Source organism: Anticarsia gemmatalis, chromosome 25, assembly GCF_050436995.1.
Source record: "Anticarsia gemmatalis isolate Benzon Research Colony breed Stoneville strain chromosome 25, ilAntGemm2 primary, whole genome shotgun sequence".
Lineage (NCBI taxonomy): Eukaryota > Metazoa > Arthropoda > Insecta > Lepidoptera > Erebidae > Anticarsia > Anticarsia gemmatalis.
In genome coordinates this window covers 8,504,906-8,522,728 of record NC_134769.1, presented here as the reverse complement: position 1 = coordinate 8,522,728, position 17,823 = coordinate 8,504,906, and the positions used below count along the sequence as shown (strand labels likewise).

General features: G+C 37.1%; 2 protein-coding genes across 2 annotated transcripts; both read left to right on the top strand.

The window, feature by feature from the left end:
• Nucleotides 1-292: 292 nt before the first annotated feature.
• On the top strand, nucleotides 293-6,864 carry LOC142983974 (secretory phospholipase A2 receptor-like). The gene is made up of 8 exons (XM_076131225.1): nucleotides 293-383; nucleotides 3,361-3,465; nucleotides 3,548-3,688; nucleotides 3,790-4,044; nucleotides 4,808-5,035; nucleotides 5,246-5,512; nucleotides 5,780-6,007; nucleotides 6,624-6,864. Exons 1-8 carry the CDS (start codon nucleotides 308-310, stop codon nucleotides 6,809-6,811), a joined length of 1,488 nt encoding a protein of 495 aa, XP_075987340.1. The 5' UTR covers nucleotides 293-307; the 3' UTR covers nucleotides 6,812-6,864.
• A 3,699-nt stretch (nucleotides 6,865-10,563) lies between these two features.
• Nucleotides 10,564-14,528, top strand: LOC142984012 (facilitated trehalose transporter Tret1-like). The gene is made up of 3 exons (XM_076131276.1): nucleotides 10,564-10,638; nucleotides 12,665-12,800; nucleotides 13,258-14,528. The coding sequence occupies exons 1-3, from the start codon at nucleotides 10,618-10,620 to the stop codon at nucleotides 14,526-14,528; spliced, it is 1,428 nt and encodes a 475-aa protein (XP_075987391.1). The 5' UTR covers nucleotides 10,564-10,617.
• Nucleotides 14,529-17,823: the final 3,295 nt, after the last annotated feature.

The following is a 17,823-nucleotide window of genomic DNA, read 5'->3' as shown; positions in this document are numbered from 1 at the left end:
AGAGCAAATGATCATTTTTTCTAATACACATATAATTTCGAAAAGTCATTGGTGTGTTGCCTCGGGTTCTAATCGCCAACAGCTTGCGTAGGTGCCAACTTATACCACTCGGCTATCACTACTAAATAAATACACACCATTAAAATTTTAATCAATAAAATATTAATTATAATATCGCAATAATCTATTCAATAACGCGAATTCAGTCAGATATCAGAGGTTTTTTGTAGATAATAAAGTTCAAAGTTGTTAGTTCATCAGTGCTTATATAACACGAGTAAATAATGCTTTATATAGTGTTAGTTGTATGCATCGTCGCAAGATGGTCGTCAGTATGTTGACTATTCCTGTTTTTTGTGTCGCTGTGCTGTTCATCACAACCGGTAAGTTTTATATTTATATTTCCTAAAATAACATCACATAAATATCATAACTAATAAATATCATTGGACAACTCACACTCGGCCATTCCTAACTAAGCAGAGCTTGTACTATGTTGACTAGACAACTGACAAAGATGCTTATATACTTCTAAATGCATACTTAGACAGATGAATTAAAAATCAGGCTCAGAATTTTTCGTATAAAAACCTGATTGCTATAATTATACAGGGTTACTAGCTTACCCGACAAACGTTGTTTTGCCATAAAAATTAAATAAAAAAACATTGTTCAGCGGACAAAATTGTAAATCTAAACCATTCTCAGATACCCTTGAACACACACAAAAAAGTTCATCAAAATCGGTCCAGTCGTTTAAGAGAAGTTCGGTGACATACACAGAAGAATTATATACTTAGGTATATAAAGATTTTTAGAACACCAAAAACCTTGCTTTACAAGATATTTTATATCGCACGCTCAATAATAAACTGACCGATTACGGTTTAGGTCCAAAATGAGTTAAGCAAACAAAGGAACTCGTTTCAACGCCATTCATCTTTCTATCCCGGATGTTTTTCGATATCTCGTTCCTAGACCGAGTTACTACTATATCGGTCTCTTTCAGTATGATTTCGAAAACGTTTTAAACGGTTTTCTACAAATCTAGTTAGATCCGTCTCTTATTAAGCGTGCGATGTTATAAGAACTGCCTCTGTGGCGCGGTCGGTAGTATATGCGGCTGCCGTACGAGAGGTCTCGGGTTCGAATCCTGGGTCGGGCCAAAAAGTCTTTTCTGAGATTTTCTGTTAAGAATTTCTTAGAGATTGGCCGGAGTTGGGAAGTTGAGGTAGAAGACCTCCGTGCCTCGGAGAGCACGTGTCGCCGTCGGTCCTGCGCCTGACCTCTCACTGGTCGTGTCGGTTATCCGTCCCACCAGACTATGAGAGTGATGGAATAAAGAGTATACCTGTGTATTGTGCACACACTTGGACACTATAAACAAAAGTCCTGCACAGATGGCCAGTTTCAATGAAACTGACCGCCGTAGCCGTATTTCGGCTAGGAGGACATTATTATAATCAACAACTTTGTTCTACAAGTTGTCACATATAATATCTCAAAAAATTACGATATTTTAAGTTTTTTACTGTATGGTCTTAACATTGTTGTAAGTCTATGTTTCATCGCCCCGCTAACGCACATCCTCGTATAAGGCGTGGCAGTGTTTTGCAATGCACGTAGAGTTATGAACATTCAAGCAGGCACTTAAATAAATATAAAGTTTTATATGAAAATTAAATCAGATATTTTTTTTAAGTCGTAGAGCTAAGGTTGTTCTTTATCATGTTAATTATCTAGGCCTGAGACGTTTTTGGTGGTTTACAAATAACCCTGTAAAATTGTTTGTACATTTGGATTTAAGAAACAAATTGAAGAACTAGAAGGTTCTCGGTTAAGATTTCCGGCATGATGTTGTTTGGCTTCTCATTACTAGCCAGAAGTCTGGTAACTAGCTCGGTTGCATTGCAGCATTTTTCTTTGCCATAATGGAATGATAAATGTTATTATAAGTGATCCGTTTTGTGAAAAGGCGATTAAAATTGTTAAGTTCTTTAGTTACGTTTTTTCCGTAAATATGCTAAATTAAAATATATTAAATTTATTTTTCTCTTTTTTCACGAATCTTAATCGCCTTCAGTTAGGAAATTAGTTTTTTTTTTTTAGATTTTGCTGTACACAATTTGAGTTTCCCTATGAGGCCGACATAGCCTTTTGTTGGCTAAAGGCCTTGTCAATAAATTTGATAAAAAAAAAAAAAACTAGCTCGGTGAACGTGGTAATAGGGGCGCTTCAATATAAAACGAACAAGTTTTATTTTATCGTATTATCAATGTGATTCTTTTTAAACTATTGAAGTAGAAAAACTATATAGAAAAGCTCAAAAGAAAATACGCGTCTTCATTATCTTAAGATAGTTAAACAACGATACACTTTAGTCAAAATTAAATCTTTTATTGTTTCATAAAGGTCAAAGTTCCTTTATCAATAATTATTTTAATTAACCGGACGCACAAGCCACACAAAAACATAAATTGATTTTTATCTTAAACTAGCTGACCCGCACATCTTCGCTTGCGTCACGTAAGAGAGAATGGGGCATAATTTTCCCCGTTTTTGAAACATATTTCGTTACTACTCCGCTCCTAATGGTCGTAGCGTGGTGATATATATATAGCCTATAGCCTTCTTCGATAAATGGGCTATCTAACAGTCAAAGAATTTTTCAAATCGGACCCGTAGTTCCTGAGATTAGCGCGTTCAAACAAACAAACAAACTCTTCAGCTTTATAATATTAGTATAGATTATACACGCATGTACGAAAACATCCATATCATTCTGAATAGGGGTGATGACTAATTTTGTTTTTTAGTCCATCTAGTAGATTGTGAAAAATAATTAGACACGTATTTGTCATTTTTGTGCAAAATCTAATTATAACCGCGATACATTGAGTTGGAAAGTCGCATGACGTCACGTTAGAGTACACTGTGACGTCATTCGCCCCTCTCCATAACTTAAATGCTTTTTGTCAGTCACTTTATTGGTTTTTACTGAAAAAAAAATTTTTAAATTGTCCTGGTGGCCTAATTATAATTTCAGTAGCTCGATTCTCTACCACTATCGAGTACCGACAACCGGCTAGCTATCGAAATTTTGACATTTAGTATGTACTGCCAGAACATTTCCTACGACACCCGTCAGAGGCGCAGTTCAGATTTTAATACAAAATTTCTCGATGACAGGTCGGTTGTCGGGAGTCGATAGTAGTAGAGAATCGAGCTTCTGTTCTATTCTGTTACCTTGAAAACATCCATATTGCGTGAGGTTTCGGCGCAGATTACACTGGCCGTAATCGCAAGCTGACGGTAAACGTTCAACCCAAGACTTTAAAAATACATTGTCTTCTTATACAGATGTACAAAGCAGATATGTGTTCGAGTCTTCTATACGTGGTTCAATAGAAACAAACAAAATCATCTCATCGTTCGAGGATGCGGCGTCTCAATGTAAAACTGAAGGTATGTTGATTCATTCAAGTATGATGGTGTTAATAGTCGATGGAACATTTTGTATTATTTTGTGTATGTCTGTACGTGACAGGTGCAGTGCTAGCGGCTCCTGTGAATGAACAACTGCGAGATAAGATGATAGCACTCATCGGCGTTAAAAATCACTCAACACCTTACTTCATTAACGCGAAACTTGTACACTCTCACAAACCACAATTCGTGTCTTCAGAAGGTTAGTATATCACTATGTCCGTGTTGATTATAATGATGACATCGTAAGGTGTCAACTCACGTGACTTAGTCGTTGTACTTACTAGTATTGTTACGTTTCAGGTGTTTCACTAGACGACATGAGTGTAAGTGACATGATCGAGGAGTTAGATCCTCGTGATGGTGAGTGTTTGGCCATGGACAGTCGTACCATACGAGTGGTGTCGTGTTCTGCGCCGCTGCCGTACATGTGCTACAAGGAGAACGATATCACGACTCCTGTCACAGTACCTGTCGCTGGGCCGACCGTAACCGAACAAGTGAACATTCAGACTAGTACAGAACGAGTAGTAACAGATTGTGGCACAAATGATACAGGTAAACGTATATATACTTACTTACTTACTCCGTTGGCTCAACGACCCAAAATGTGTCTTGGCCTCTGACACGAGAGAACGCCACTTTTCCCGATCTTTGGCCACTTCTTGCCAATCACCGGCTTGAAGCTTCCTCAGATCCGCCTCCACTACATCCTTCCAGCGGTATCTTGGGCGCCCGACGGGGCGGCGTCCTGTTGGTCGACCCAAGTACGCTCTCCTAACCCCACGATCTTCTCGCATTCTCTCGACGTGGCCGAGCCAACGGAGTCTGTGAGCTTTTATTTCCCCTATGATGTTAGGATTGGCTACGAGTTCCTCGATTTCCGAATTCGAGATTCCGAAATCGAGGAACTCGAAAACGTATTTATATTGCACTTTCATTTTTGTAGAAATAAAATTTTACTTAAAATAATATATCATTGTGTACATTATTAACAAAACTGTTCAAACTTCTCAAGTACTTTAATATATAATTAAAAAAAAACAAATACTTTATTCATATAATAATAATATAATAATAGCTTTTATTTAACAATCTCACAAATACGTAACTTAACCGTATACAAAATATACTTCACTTTTAATATCATTATAACAAATTTTTCAAACATATTATATGTATAACTGAGACCGGTACAGGAAGATAGTGTTGTTGTTCAGCATAGGCCTCCCCCAGAGTTTGCCACAAGTAACTAATTCTCGAGGGATCGGGATTTACACGGGAAGGATTTCCAGGTTTTTAGTATTTTATTAATTTCCAGAATATGAGCTGCTAGAATCGACGGGCAGTTGTTACAAACATCATCGTTTGGACAAGACTTGGGACGAAGCCAACTCAATATGTACTGCTGAAGGAGGTTACCTGGTCATCCTCAATGATGAGAACGAGGCGATAGCTGTATACCGAAGGTTTTTCCTTGCCAATAGGTATGCAACGTTCATAGGACTTCGAGATTTTAACAACACTGAAACTTGGACGAGTGTTCATGGTAAGAATGAGATCCTCTTAACCAGCTTTTGTCCTGTGCCATACCCCGGCACGATGGACCCGCTAATGCTGTTAGATCATCATGCCACCTACGTCGTGGTCGGCCTCGACGACGATGTCCATCATGTGGTGTCCAGCCTCGCTCATCTCTCATTCCATAAATTGTATATAAATTACGTATTTATTAATTAAAATAATGTTAACGTTGTAGGTGACGATGTTAACAGTCTGTTTCATGTCTGGGATGACGACCACAATTCAGACAAAAGCTTGAACTGTGCCTCGTTAGACTACACTTGTAAATTGGCCGAATTCGACTGTGAGGCTGCTTTCACGTTTGTATGTGAGAAGGACCCTCGGACACGAAATACGGGACCGGAACCATCGTCAGTGAGTCCTGAAAGTGCTTCAGTTAGAACTTTGATCGCAACCAACTCTTCTACTGCAGAATCCACAGTTTGTGGCACAACTGGTGAAGGTACATGAACTTTTATATTTATATTGAAAATAATTACAAGTAAATGACAGCCGTGTGGCTAAGGTCGCCACGCTGCTACCATTGCGTCGGGAGGTCGTGGGTTCGATTCCCACGAAACAATTATTTGCGCGATCAACCAGCTGTTTCGGGTCCTGTTGTACATTGTGTCTGTTTGTATGTTTGTAAAAGTCCCGACAAAAGAGCAATTCATAATGCGGGAGATTTTGAAATGAGATATCTGGTGAAACTAATGATGAATTATTACAGGTTACAAGCCAGTAGAATCTACGGGCAGTTGTTACAAACTGCATCGAGATGAAAAAACTTGGGATGAAGCAAACGCAATATGTACAGCTGAAGATGGTCACCTGGTCGTCATCAATGATGAGACTGAAGCGGGAATAATACACGAACATTTCTTCCCTAAACGAGAATCAGATACATATATAGGACTTCAAGATTATGAAGGCAATAACGTTTGGACCAGTGTTCTTGGTGAGGATGACTTTAAACATCTTTTTAAAGGAGAAACTCTGATTTTATACGGACTTTCTTCATGCGAGTAGTTCGCCATCTTAACAATTAATGTACCTATCGATTTGATTTTCTTTAGTCAGTGGGCATTAGAAATAATAATCACTTGCTATAATGCTAAAGGAAACATCGTATTGCAATCTAGCACGCCTGAGTCTTCTTTAACACAGTTCTTGAAGGAATGCAAAGTCCTCTACCCGCGCTTGGTGAACTCAAGGCCTAACCCCTCCTTTATTACGGGAGGAGACCCTTGCCCAGCAACAAATGGCAAGGGACAATAACATATAAACTGCACGTTTGGCGCCGTGGTTAAAGTGGTAACCTCGCCGCAATAACCGTAGCGCCGTGTGTGGCGGGTTCAAATCCCACCCGGAACAAATATTTGTGTCATGAGCACGAGTATTTGTTCTGAGCCTGTATGTCAATTTATCTATATAAGTATGTATTTACAAGTATATAAGTATGTTTATCAGTTATTTGATTACCAAAGTACAAGCTCTGCTTAGTTTGGAATCAAATGATCGTCTGTGAGTTGTCCAAAAATATTTATTTATTTATTTATATTTTAATGTTTCAGGTGACAGTATAGACAGTATCTACAATGTGTGGTATGATCGCCGCGTGTATCACCACGAAGCGACCTGTGCTACATTAGACTATGAGGGCAAGTTAAACGACTACCCATGCTCTACAGCATGGACGTTTGTGTGTGAGAAGAAGCTTCAAAATAAAAATGCTACGAAGCCAGGATCTGCAACAGTGTAAATAATAAAAATAAAAATATTAATTTCAATAATTTGTATAATTTCTACAGTAAGGCTTGATATATTCATATTTGATTGGGCATTAATCGGCATAGTATAGCCGGGCCGCAAGCCAAATATTAGGTCGGGGAAAAAGTCTTTTCGCATTATAGTATTTAACAACTTGTAATAAAATTTCTTTGGCTTCAAGAATCACAAATGAGTACACGGTTCATTATGATTATTTCAGTGAGCTCGTGAGGTACCCAAAAATCGAGCTTTTTTGTGTAGAGAAAAGATTTTATTACAAGTTCATACATACTATAATGCGAAAAGACTTTTTACCCGACCTAATAATAAAAATAAAATACATAAATATAAAAAAAAATAATTTCAATAATTTGTATAATTTTACAGTAGGGCTTTCTACACATATATTTGATTGGACATTAATCGGCCTAGCCGGGCGACATTACCGAATATGTATATATTAATGTTAGGGAAAAATGCCGCTCGGCATCACCGCGACTGAATATTAAAACAAATTGTGGCGTTCAGACCGCAAAGGACCGACCTATAGGCATAAGCTGAACAAAGTGCAGTAATTGCTTTGTGTCGGATTTAGTTATAAACCCTGCCGAACGTGCCGACCCCAATATAAGTGTAGCAAGCCCAAATGCCACGAAGACCCCCTTTTAAGTAAAATATATAGTTGTGCTAGGAAGCCTCGCTCTTCAATGACAAATTATAATAAATAATTAAAAGCAAACAGGCGAAGAAAAAATAAAATGAGAACGAATATAAATAATTCCGTTTTACGGTGGAATGAAATCGTTTCTCTGGCAATGTTACGTGTAGGCAAATGACGTATTACTACTTATAGCTATGTTAATTACATAGTATTATTAATGGCATATAATTGGTGGATACTTATCGCTTATGTAAACATAGCCTGGGACAAAGCAATCTTGAGGGTTCCGTAGCGCGATTTCCTATAATTAAGTATTCTATTACTTTCCTCTGATCGACGGCTTCTGTACCACGGGAAGGCAATGTATGTGACTGCCGCGCAGAGGTCACGGGTTCGAATCCCGGGTCAGAACATAATATTTCTAAGTTTATCTATTATGGAATGCTAAGTAAATTGCCTAAATGGTTGGTCGACCGTGCCTTGGAGGGCACGTAATGTCGTCGGCCCTGCGTTTGACAGAAGTATACTGTAGCGTGATTCTGTACAGTCGGAACTCGGAACTACCTAGTCCCAAAAGTTTGATATTTAGAATGTACTTTAAAAATGGTTTCATTGGCATTAGGGTTACCAGATGGCCGGGATTTCCGGGATTGTCGCGCAATTCTGCGTGTTGTCCCGTGTCCTGTAATTTTTGTGTGTCCTGTAACTTTGCTGCCCCGAAATTAAAAAATACTACATTATTTACAAAGTTACAACAGGGACGTTTTTTCAGTCATTCTTACTTAGCATAGTCTCGGACTGGAGACCAAGACTGACTACGCTCGTGGCCCCAGAAATGTCCAGGAAATGATGAGCCTGGATTTGGCAACCCTATTTGGCACTTGCTAGAGGCGCTGATCAGATTTTTATCCAAAAACTATCGATAGCTAGCCAGTTGTCGGTAATCATAACTTTTAAACTCTCGCGTTGCATGTTTAATATAATATAATATTATACGGAAATTAACGCGAACACGCATTTTACCTCCGCCTCATATACACGAAGTCCTGTCATGGCTGCTCCAGTCAGCCTGCGACCACGGCGAGTGCAACCTGCGCCGAAACGTTAGGCGTTTTAGGGTAAAATGCGTGTTCGCGTTAATTCCCGTATCCTATTATATATTAGTTCTCGCTGCCTCTGTGGCGCGGTCGGTAGTGTATGTGACTGCTGTGCGAGAGGTCTCGGGTTCGAATCCTGGGTCGGGCCAAAAAGTCTTTTCTGAGATTTTCTGTTAAGAATTTCTTAGAGATTGCCCGGAGTTGGGAAGTTGAGGTCTTAGACCTCCGTGCCTCGGAGAGCACGCAAGGCCGTCGGTCCTGCGCCTGATCTCTCACTGGTCGTGTCGGTTATCCGTCCCACCAAATATTGAGAGTGATGGAATAGAGAGTGTACCTGTGTATTGTGCACACACCTGGACACTATAAACAAAGTCCTGCATAGATGGCCAGTTCTTATGGAACTGACCGCCGTAGCTGGATATCGGCTAGGAGGAGGATTATCAGTTCTCGGTAGTTTATAGTCGGAGAAAATTGCGCTACTGAACCCTAAACGATAAACTGTATCAGATTACAATTGATCAAGAATGTTGCAAACCTATCATTTTATTATGTTGTCCGGTCACCACGTTTACGAGTACCTACTGATAGACAATTACTAGTAAAAATATTTTTTTCCCGGAGCTTGGTTAGTTAGTTGAACAATCATATATTTCAACTAGTTTTTGCCCCTGACTTCGTCCACGTGGTTTGTGACTTAGGACAGAGCGAACAGTTCCTCATAAAATTGGATACACAGATAGTTTTTAACCTATATATACGCATTGGATTATTTTAATCAGAGAAAATCTTTTGACGAAAATGAAGTCGCGGGTGAAACCTATTTATGAATAGGAGTGTGAAATATACCTACTATATACATTGTTTTTTTTTTAAAGACAACTCCTGCACTAAGAAATGCTCTTGTGTCGCGGGGACTTTTACAAACATACAAACAACGGACACAAAGCACAACCCGTTAAGCACAAATAACTGTCCCGTGTGGGAATCGAACCCACGACCTCTCGACGCAGTAGTATCGGCGTGGCGACCTAAACCACTGCGCCACGGAGGCAGTCATGTTTATCACACTTATATTAAAATTCTCAACACAAATTACTTTTCCTAATCTAAATCAGTTTGGCTATTCCTGAGACAGACACGCGGACAGACACTTTGTCTTATAATCTATAAGCGGCAGCCGGCGACTTTGTCCGCGTCGACTTTTGTTTTCACATTTCCACAACATTTTAAATTGCTGCTCAACTCCTTTTGGTTATAGAATCATGTTTAACAACATTTAGCCTTCCTTAGACAATGGACTATACAATTTTTTTTTTTAAAATTCATACCAGCAGTTAGTAAGATAAGCATGCACACAAACAAACTCTTCAGCTTTATATTATTAGTAGACTAGCTGACCCGCGCAACTTCACTTGCGTCACATAATGGGTCATAATCTTCCCCGTTTTTGTAACATTTTTCTTTGTTACTCCGTGCTAGCGTGATGTTATATAGCCTATAGCCTTCCTCGATAACTGGACTATTTGACACTGAAAGAATTTTTCAAATCGGACCAGCAGTTCCTGAGATTAGCGCGATCAAACAAACAAACTATTCAGCTTTATATTATTAGTATATTAGTATATTTACACTATATATCTTAACGATCGACATAAGTTCACTTATTGTATAAATGCACCGCGCATTATTCGGTTCAGTAGTTCTTTAACATTTCGCGTTGCATGTTCATTATATTATATAATACAATACGGGAATTAACACGAACACGCATTTTACCTTAGAATGCCCGACGTTTCGGCGCAGGTTACACTGGCCGTGGTCGCAGGCTGTACAATTTTTCTTTTGTCTTTTAATTTAGTGTACAATTAAGAGTATATTTTATTGGTTTCTGTACATTGTTTTGACAATAAAAGGTTGATATTAATGTGACGTATATTGGAACAATAGGTCGTAAAATTTTTAGAAAAAAAAATCATTAAAGTGTTAGTTTTTGTTAAAAAGTGTCGTGTTTTAGAATCAGTATGAAGTGATTTTAATATAATGACTCCGTTATTCAAACAGGTAATCTTACGTTTATAATATATGCTAAAGTTTGTGAGGATGGAAGACATCGACATGTACGTTTCGTGTTGTCCCAGTGTTGGGCAAGGGTCTTCTCATAAAATTAGGAAGGTATCGACCACGAAGGCCAAGTTGGTGCCTTCTCGTACCTTCAAGAGCTGTTTAAAAGTACTTGTAGGCATGCAAACCTTCACCACGATGTGAGCCTTTTTTGGATTTGGTGCTTTAGAGACAACAAAAGTACCGGGATATTCATAAGATACCCTTTGGGAAGAGAACCCAAAAAAAGTGTATATTTTGACATGTTGCTGTCAAGTATTTATATTCTGAGATTAAAATTAATTGCGTTCAAATAGTATCTTATCACTGATTATAAATAAATGCAATTGTTATTGAAATATAACCAATTAAAATATTATTTTTAGGTATCAGTAGTCAAAAAACAAAAAAATAAGTAATTGAATAAAATAAAATAAATATAACCCTTATATATAACAGTAACGACAAATATATATGTATAACAGTAATCGGGTACATTAGTGTCCCACTACTGGGCAAGGATCTCCTCCCGTAATCAGGGAGTGGTTGGGCCTTGATTACACCAGGCTGGCCAAGCGTGTGTTAAGGACTTTGCATTCCTTAGAGAACTATTCTAAACAACTCACAAGCACGCAAAGTTACGATGCCTTCCTACACCGTTGGAACAAGTGATAATTATTTCTAATACACACATAACTACCAAAAATCATGGGGGTTTTGTAATAGGGGGTGAGCCTATTGCCATATACCTGGCACGTTACCAAATTCTTAACCCCTATTAAGACATCATCATATATACAAGTGTTAGAAAACACTTATTAGTCTCTTTTATTAACTGCACTTTTGGCGCAGTGGTTAACGTAGTCACCTCCCTACAATAACCGTAAACCCGCGTGTGGTGGGTTCGAATCCTAGCCGAAACAAATCTTTGTGTGATGTGCCTCGTGCACAAACTTAATATTTGTTCTGAGCCTAGTTTTATTTTTTTCTATATGAAGAATAAGTATGCATTTAGAAGTAAATAAGTATATTTATCAGTTATTTGGTTAATATAGTACAAGCTTCTGCTTAGTTTGGGATCAAATGGTCGTGTGTGAGTTGTCCAATGATATTTTCTTTTTTATTATTTATTTATTATTAAGCTATAAAAATACGTCATTATTTTGTACAAAATTATGGTGATGAAATTTGTTCATAATGCTAATGAAATGATATTCAGCTTTATTTTTTTGTAATTTCATTAAACGCCACAATTAAGATTAGCATCAGACAAACAAAGGATAATTTTTGCAAATAAAAATGATTTAAACATGTGTGAAATTCGTGTGATTTTGATAGAAATATTTTTGTTATTGTTTCTTTGCTGTGTGAAAAAGTTTATCATGATAAATGGGTGACTGTTATTTGAACTATCACATACTTACCTATAGTTTTTGCATAACTGTATCTGTCGTTAAAACATCCATATCCATACTAATATTATAAATGCGAAAGTAACTCTGTCTGTCTGTGTGTCTGCTACTCAATCACGCCTAAACTACTGAACCAATTAGCATGAAATTTGGTATGGAAATATTTTGATACCCGGAAAGGACATAGAGTACTTACCAGTAATTAATGTTATAAAAACGGGGAAAAAATTCACCCATTCTCTCTTATTGGACGGAAGCGAAGTTGCGCGGGACAGCTAGTAATTTATAAAGAAAAACAAGTTTGTAAAATAGTTTATTATAATTTCTATTTATTGTAAGAACACGAATTTTTAAAGCACTATCGAGAGTTAGATGGTTTAAATATGTCTTTAAATGAGTTCTAATGGCATCCACTAGGGACACTAATTGAAACTTATTTTTTTATAGTCGATAGTAATAGGAAATCATCCAAAACCATTTAAGGCAATTTACACTGATTGGGTTTTCACATTCGTTGTTAACATTTTTAAAGCTACATTTTTTTTCTAGGAATGAATATGATTTACTCTTTTCAGATATGGACGATGTCAGCAGTGCTGATCAGCCAGTTCTGCATGGGTTTGGTCCTCGGCTACCCATCCAGTTTACTACCGGCACTCCACCACCCTGACTCTCCCATTAAGGCTAATCTCCACATGTCGTCTTGGCTAGGTATTATTACATTCAGAAAGCACTTTTAGAAATAAATTTAAAATGACGGAAGTGGCAGGCGTAAATACTTCTAATGGATTACTTGAATTTTGAATACAAGAAAATGTTTTAAATATTTGCCAAATTTAATCTCCGAGACGGACCATCTATCACACTAACCCCCTGTTTCTGAGTACATTTAGCGGTAGTTTATCTATTCAATACCGTTTTTTTATATGAGTTTTAACACTATTTAATAGATAAACTACCGCTAAATGTACTCAGAAAGCGGGGGTAAGTTTAAGTCATTAAAAATAGGCATTTACTTAATGCATTTACATTCTTTACCAGAATAATGTGAACGTGGACGTTTTCATATACTAGCACATTGTCAAGTCACTTTATAAGACAGCACTTCTAACAATATTCTTACTTAAGAACTCTTCGTCACCAACATAATATTGATTATAATTTCCAGGGTCCATAGTCGGCGTGGCTTGCATCCCATCATTCCTGATATCATCAGTCTTCATGTCAATATATGGAAGAAGAATAACAGAAGGATTCCTTATCCTGCCCGGGATAGCCGGCTGGTTAACTATCTACTTCGCAAATGATATCCAAACCCTCATTGTGGGGCGATTTCTATGCGGTCTAACAGGAGCAGCATCATCTTTAGGAGCTATTGTTATAGGAGAATACACTAGTCCAAAATACAGAGGAGTGTTCCTGTACCTTAAAAATGCGTCAGTATGCCTCGGAGCCATGTTTATACACATCATCAGTCGGTATATTCATTGGAGAAATATCGCACTGGTGTCTTTAATACCTCTTTTTGTTGCTCTAGTCATTGTTTTCACTTGGCCTGAAAGCCCTGCGTGGTTGGCTTCTCAACACCAGTATGAGAAAAGCGAGGAATCCTTCTACTGGCTTAGAGGACACAGCGAAGCATCGCAGAGGGAATTGGAAGAAACAATCAGCGCCCAAAAAGCAAGACTTTCTGCATCGAAGAAAAAATCGAATTGCCAAAATTTGACAGGTTTTTTCCGCAAATTTACTCAAAAAGACTTTTTGAAACCTATGCTAATAATATTATTAGCTGCTATTATATTAGAAATGAGTGGTAGACACGTGTTCCCAGCTTACGCCCTGCTCATAATGGCTGAGATTTCTGGGGAGTCGTATCAATCGTTTTATTATGCTTTAGGAATAGATCTTATAATTACGACCAGTGCAATTTTTGCGTCAGCTCTGGGCAAAGTTGTAAAGCGGCGGACGTTGCTATTTGCGACAGGGTTTGCGGCTGTAGTGGTACTTACTTTAGTGTGTCTGTATTTATTTTTAGCTGCGAAAAATATAATTCCCGATGACAAACCTTGGATTCCTTTCTCATTACTTATAATTTATTTTGTTCTTGCCAATTTAGGCTGTGCTCCTGTGCCTCTGGCGTTAGTTGGGGAAGTATTTCCTTTAGCTCATAGAGGTATTGGGGCGGCATTATCTGGAGTTTGGATATCCATATGTTTAGTCGGGGGCTTACAGTCGACGCCATATTTGATTAACAGCATCAATGTCTATGGCTGCTTCGCTGTCTATGGTTGTATTCTAGGTATCACTTTATTTATTTTGTACTTTATCTTGCCAGAAACCAAAGATAAGACGTTACAAGAGATTGAAAATTATTTCAATTATGGAAAGTTTAAAATTAGTATTGACGAAGAGGCTAATAAAAAAATGATTCGTTTGTGAAAACGATTAGCAAAGCTTATCTATACTAATATTATAAAGCTGAAGAGTTTGTTTGTTTGTTTGTTTGTTTGAACGCGCTAATCTCAGGAACTACTGATCCGATTTGAAAAATACTTTCACTGTTAGATAGTCCATTTATCGAGGAAGGCTATAGGCTATATATCATCACGCTACGACCAATAAAAACAGAGTACCAGTAACAAATGTTACAAAAACGGGGAAAAATTTCACCCATTCTCTCTAATGTGACGCAAGCGAAGTTGCGCGGGTCAGCTAGTTATTTTATAAAATGTTTCATGACGTGCATTTATTTACTTTTGCTGTATTTATGCATTTATTATTCGACTTAATAATTAGATGTGGTCCTCAATTTTGACTTTTTTTTAATTAAACATTTTTATAAACCTTATATTTTTATTTCCGTTTATTCTCATAACCATCCCTTCTACGCAACTGTTCAACGGTTTGACCCAAGGGACAGTTAACCGAATCCTCAATATACCAGATTTGTAACACACATTTATTATAATATACAGTCTGTTAATACAATTTATTGCAACTAAGATTTATGATATACAATAACAATAATTGATTTGTCATTAATTTTATTGAGCTATTAGGAAATTTTATATAAATCGCCTTGACATTATATTGATTTTTTTGCAAAGAACCGTGTTAGTTAGTAAAAGCAATTCGATAAAAAAATATTGTTACGTTTTGTTTTTCTTTTCAAAAAAAGACAACTCCCCTACTAGTAACTGCTCTTGTATCGCGAGGACCTTTTAAAAACATACAAACAACGGACACAAAGTACAACCAAACTCGAAACTATTTGTGGATCGTACAAATATTTGTTCCGTGAAGGAATATTGTCGTGAAGGGTAAAACAGAATACTGTTAGGATCGGGCAAAGACCTATTTTAATTTAGGATACTTTCAATAGTAGTCCGGAGTCTTACAACGTGCCTGGTAAGTATATAGCAATGGACTCGCTCCCTGTTACATGGGACTAACATATTTAATAGCGACACGGTATTTATAGGTATTTAGATTAGGAGTTTTTTTGTACTATCGTTTTTTGTCTGTATGTTACACGCGATATAATAAATGGTATTCAACTGCATCCAAGTATGAGACTGGAAGCTGACGCCAACATAGATGGGAAGAAAAGCTAAGCTGATATAATTTCTATTAGAGCGAAAATTCACAGTTTTATTAGTTCCTAACATTCTGATTATAGCAATAATCGAATAGTAGGATTTTATAAATAAAAAAAAAGGCCTAGAAGTTCTTTCTAAATACACTCGTCCGAGTCACCCTTCAATCGCCCTAAAACATATGCTTACGAAGGGTGCAATACTCCCCTATTCATTTGACTACAAACGTCACAGCAGTTACGACTCGTACGTTGACAAACAAACAGCGTATTTCGGGAAAGTGGAGTGAAGATACTTGTGAAATTTAGTGAGCGGAGATCTTACGCTATTATATATAGTAGGTTGACACCCAGATCACCATTTCTAATTATTTAGGTATCAGTTTTTTTTTAATCTTAACTCCCGCGCTAAGAATTGCTCCAGGTCGATTTGAAACCAGCCAACTGTGCAGGACTTTGTTTTTATAATGGCCATGGGTGTGCACATTACACAGGTACACTCTTTATTCCCTTACTCCCAAAGCTCTCTCCAGTGGGACGGATAACCGACACTACCAGTGAGAGGTCAACTAAAAAAAGTGCGATTTTACAGTCTATAGTATTGAGTGTCAAGAGCTTGACATTTAAAATGTCCTGAAGGATCTGGTCCCACGGACAAGGGCTAATTAGGTTTTAATTAGAAATTCGGCTAAAAAGCCTGATATCAACAGTTTTTTTAACAGAGAACTCCCGCACTAAGTATTGCTCTTGTGTCGCGGGGACTTTTAGAAACACAAACAACGGACACAAAGTACAACTAGACCCGAAACAAATATTATTTTGTGGATCGCACAAATAATTCTTCGGTGTGGGAATAAAACCCACGACCTTCCGACGCAATGGTAGCGGTAGTAACCTTAACCACTGCTCATAAATATTGTTATGCAATGTGCATAGTTCCTACTAATATTCTTTTTACAATCTCCAGAGAAGCATTGTTTTACATTCAAGGTAAAACTAACTGCAACAGTTTTAATTATCTTCATCATTGTTAGATTGTTTTATTCAACTAACATCCAACTATTATTAATTCCGAAAAACTAGCCCACTCTCATTTTATATCTATACTAATATTATAAAGCTGAAGAATTTGTTTGTTGGATTGTTTGTTTGTTTGAACGCGCTAATCTCAGGAACTATTGGTCCGATTTGAAAAATTCTTTCAGTGTTAGATAGTCCATTTATCGAGGAAGGCTATATATCATCACGCTACAACCAATAGGAACAGCGTAGCAATAAAAAAAATTACAAAAACGGGGAAAATCTTGACCCATTCTCTCTTATGTGACGCAAGCGGGTCAGCTAGTGGTTAAATAAATAATATAAAAATACGTATTTTGCTTAGTACAATTACAGGCAAGCTATGACGTATACAACTTTCTAACTTTGGGCAGTCACTGAAAAATAGTTAACACACAAACTCAGAGGCAATATTTCGACCCAACCGGAGATTTTAACTCAAAACCTCTATGATACAATTTAATTACAGGCCGCAGTACAAATCCAGTCAAAACATAATAATATTATTATGCATGTATTTATTTAGAAATATATAATCATGTTTATCAGTTATCTGGTTACTAGCTCTGCTTAGTTAGTAACCAGAAGCGCAATTCTCTACATTCGGTACTGTCGAGTATCAAAAGTTTGACATTTAAAATGTACTGCAAAAATAAGTTCTTAAGACGCCCACTAGAGGCGCTGATAAGATTTAATACAAAATTTATCGTTATCTAGCCGACTATCGATAGTCGATAATGGTACAGAATTTTTGTCATAATTTCGATGCTCGTGCTATCATTGTGTCTCAATAGATTTTTGGTATCGTAGTTACTTTCGAAAATTATAGTAGGTTCAAGAAGATTGAAATTTCATTCAAACAAAGCTTGGAATTGAATGACATCATAGTAAGAAACCACAGATTATTTATTTTCGTTAAATTACAGTAAGGTAAGTTTTTCACAAACTAAAAAAAAAGATTTGTGCAAATTACTGTACATTACAATGTAGTTATGTTTTAAGTTACTTAACAGGAAAATGATAAACTGCGGAAGAGGCAAATTTAGATATTTCTAGAGCTACTTAGTTTAGTTGCTAATA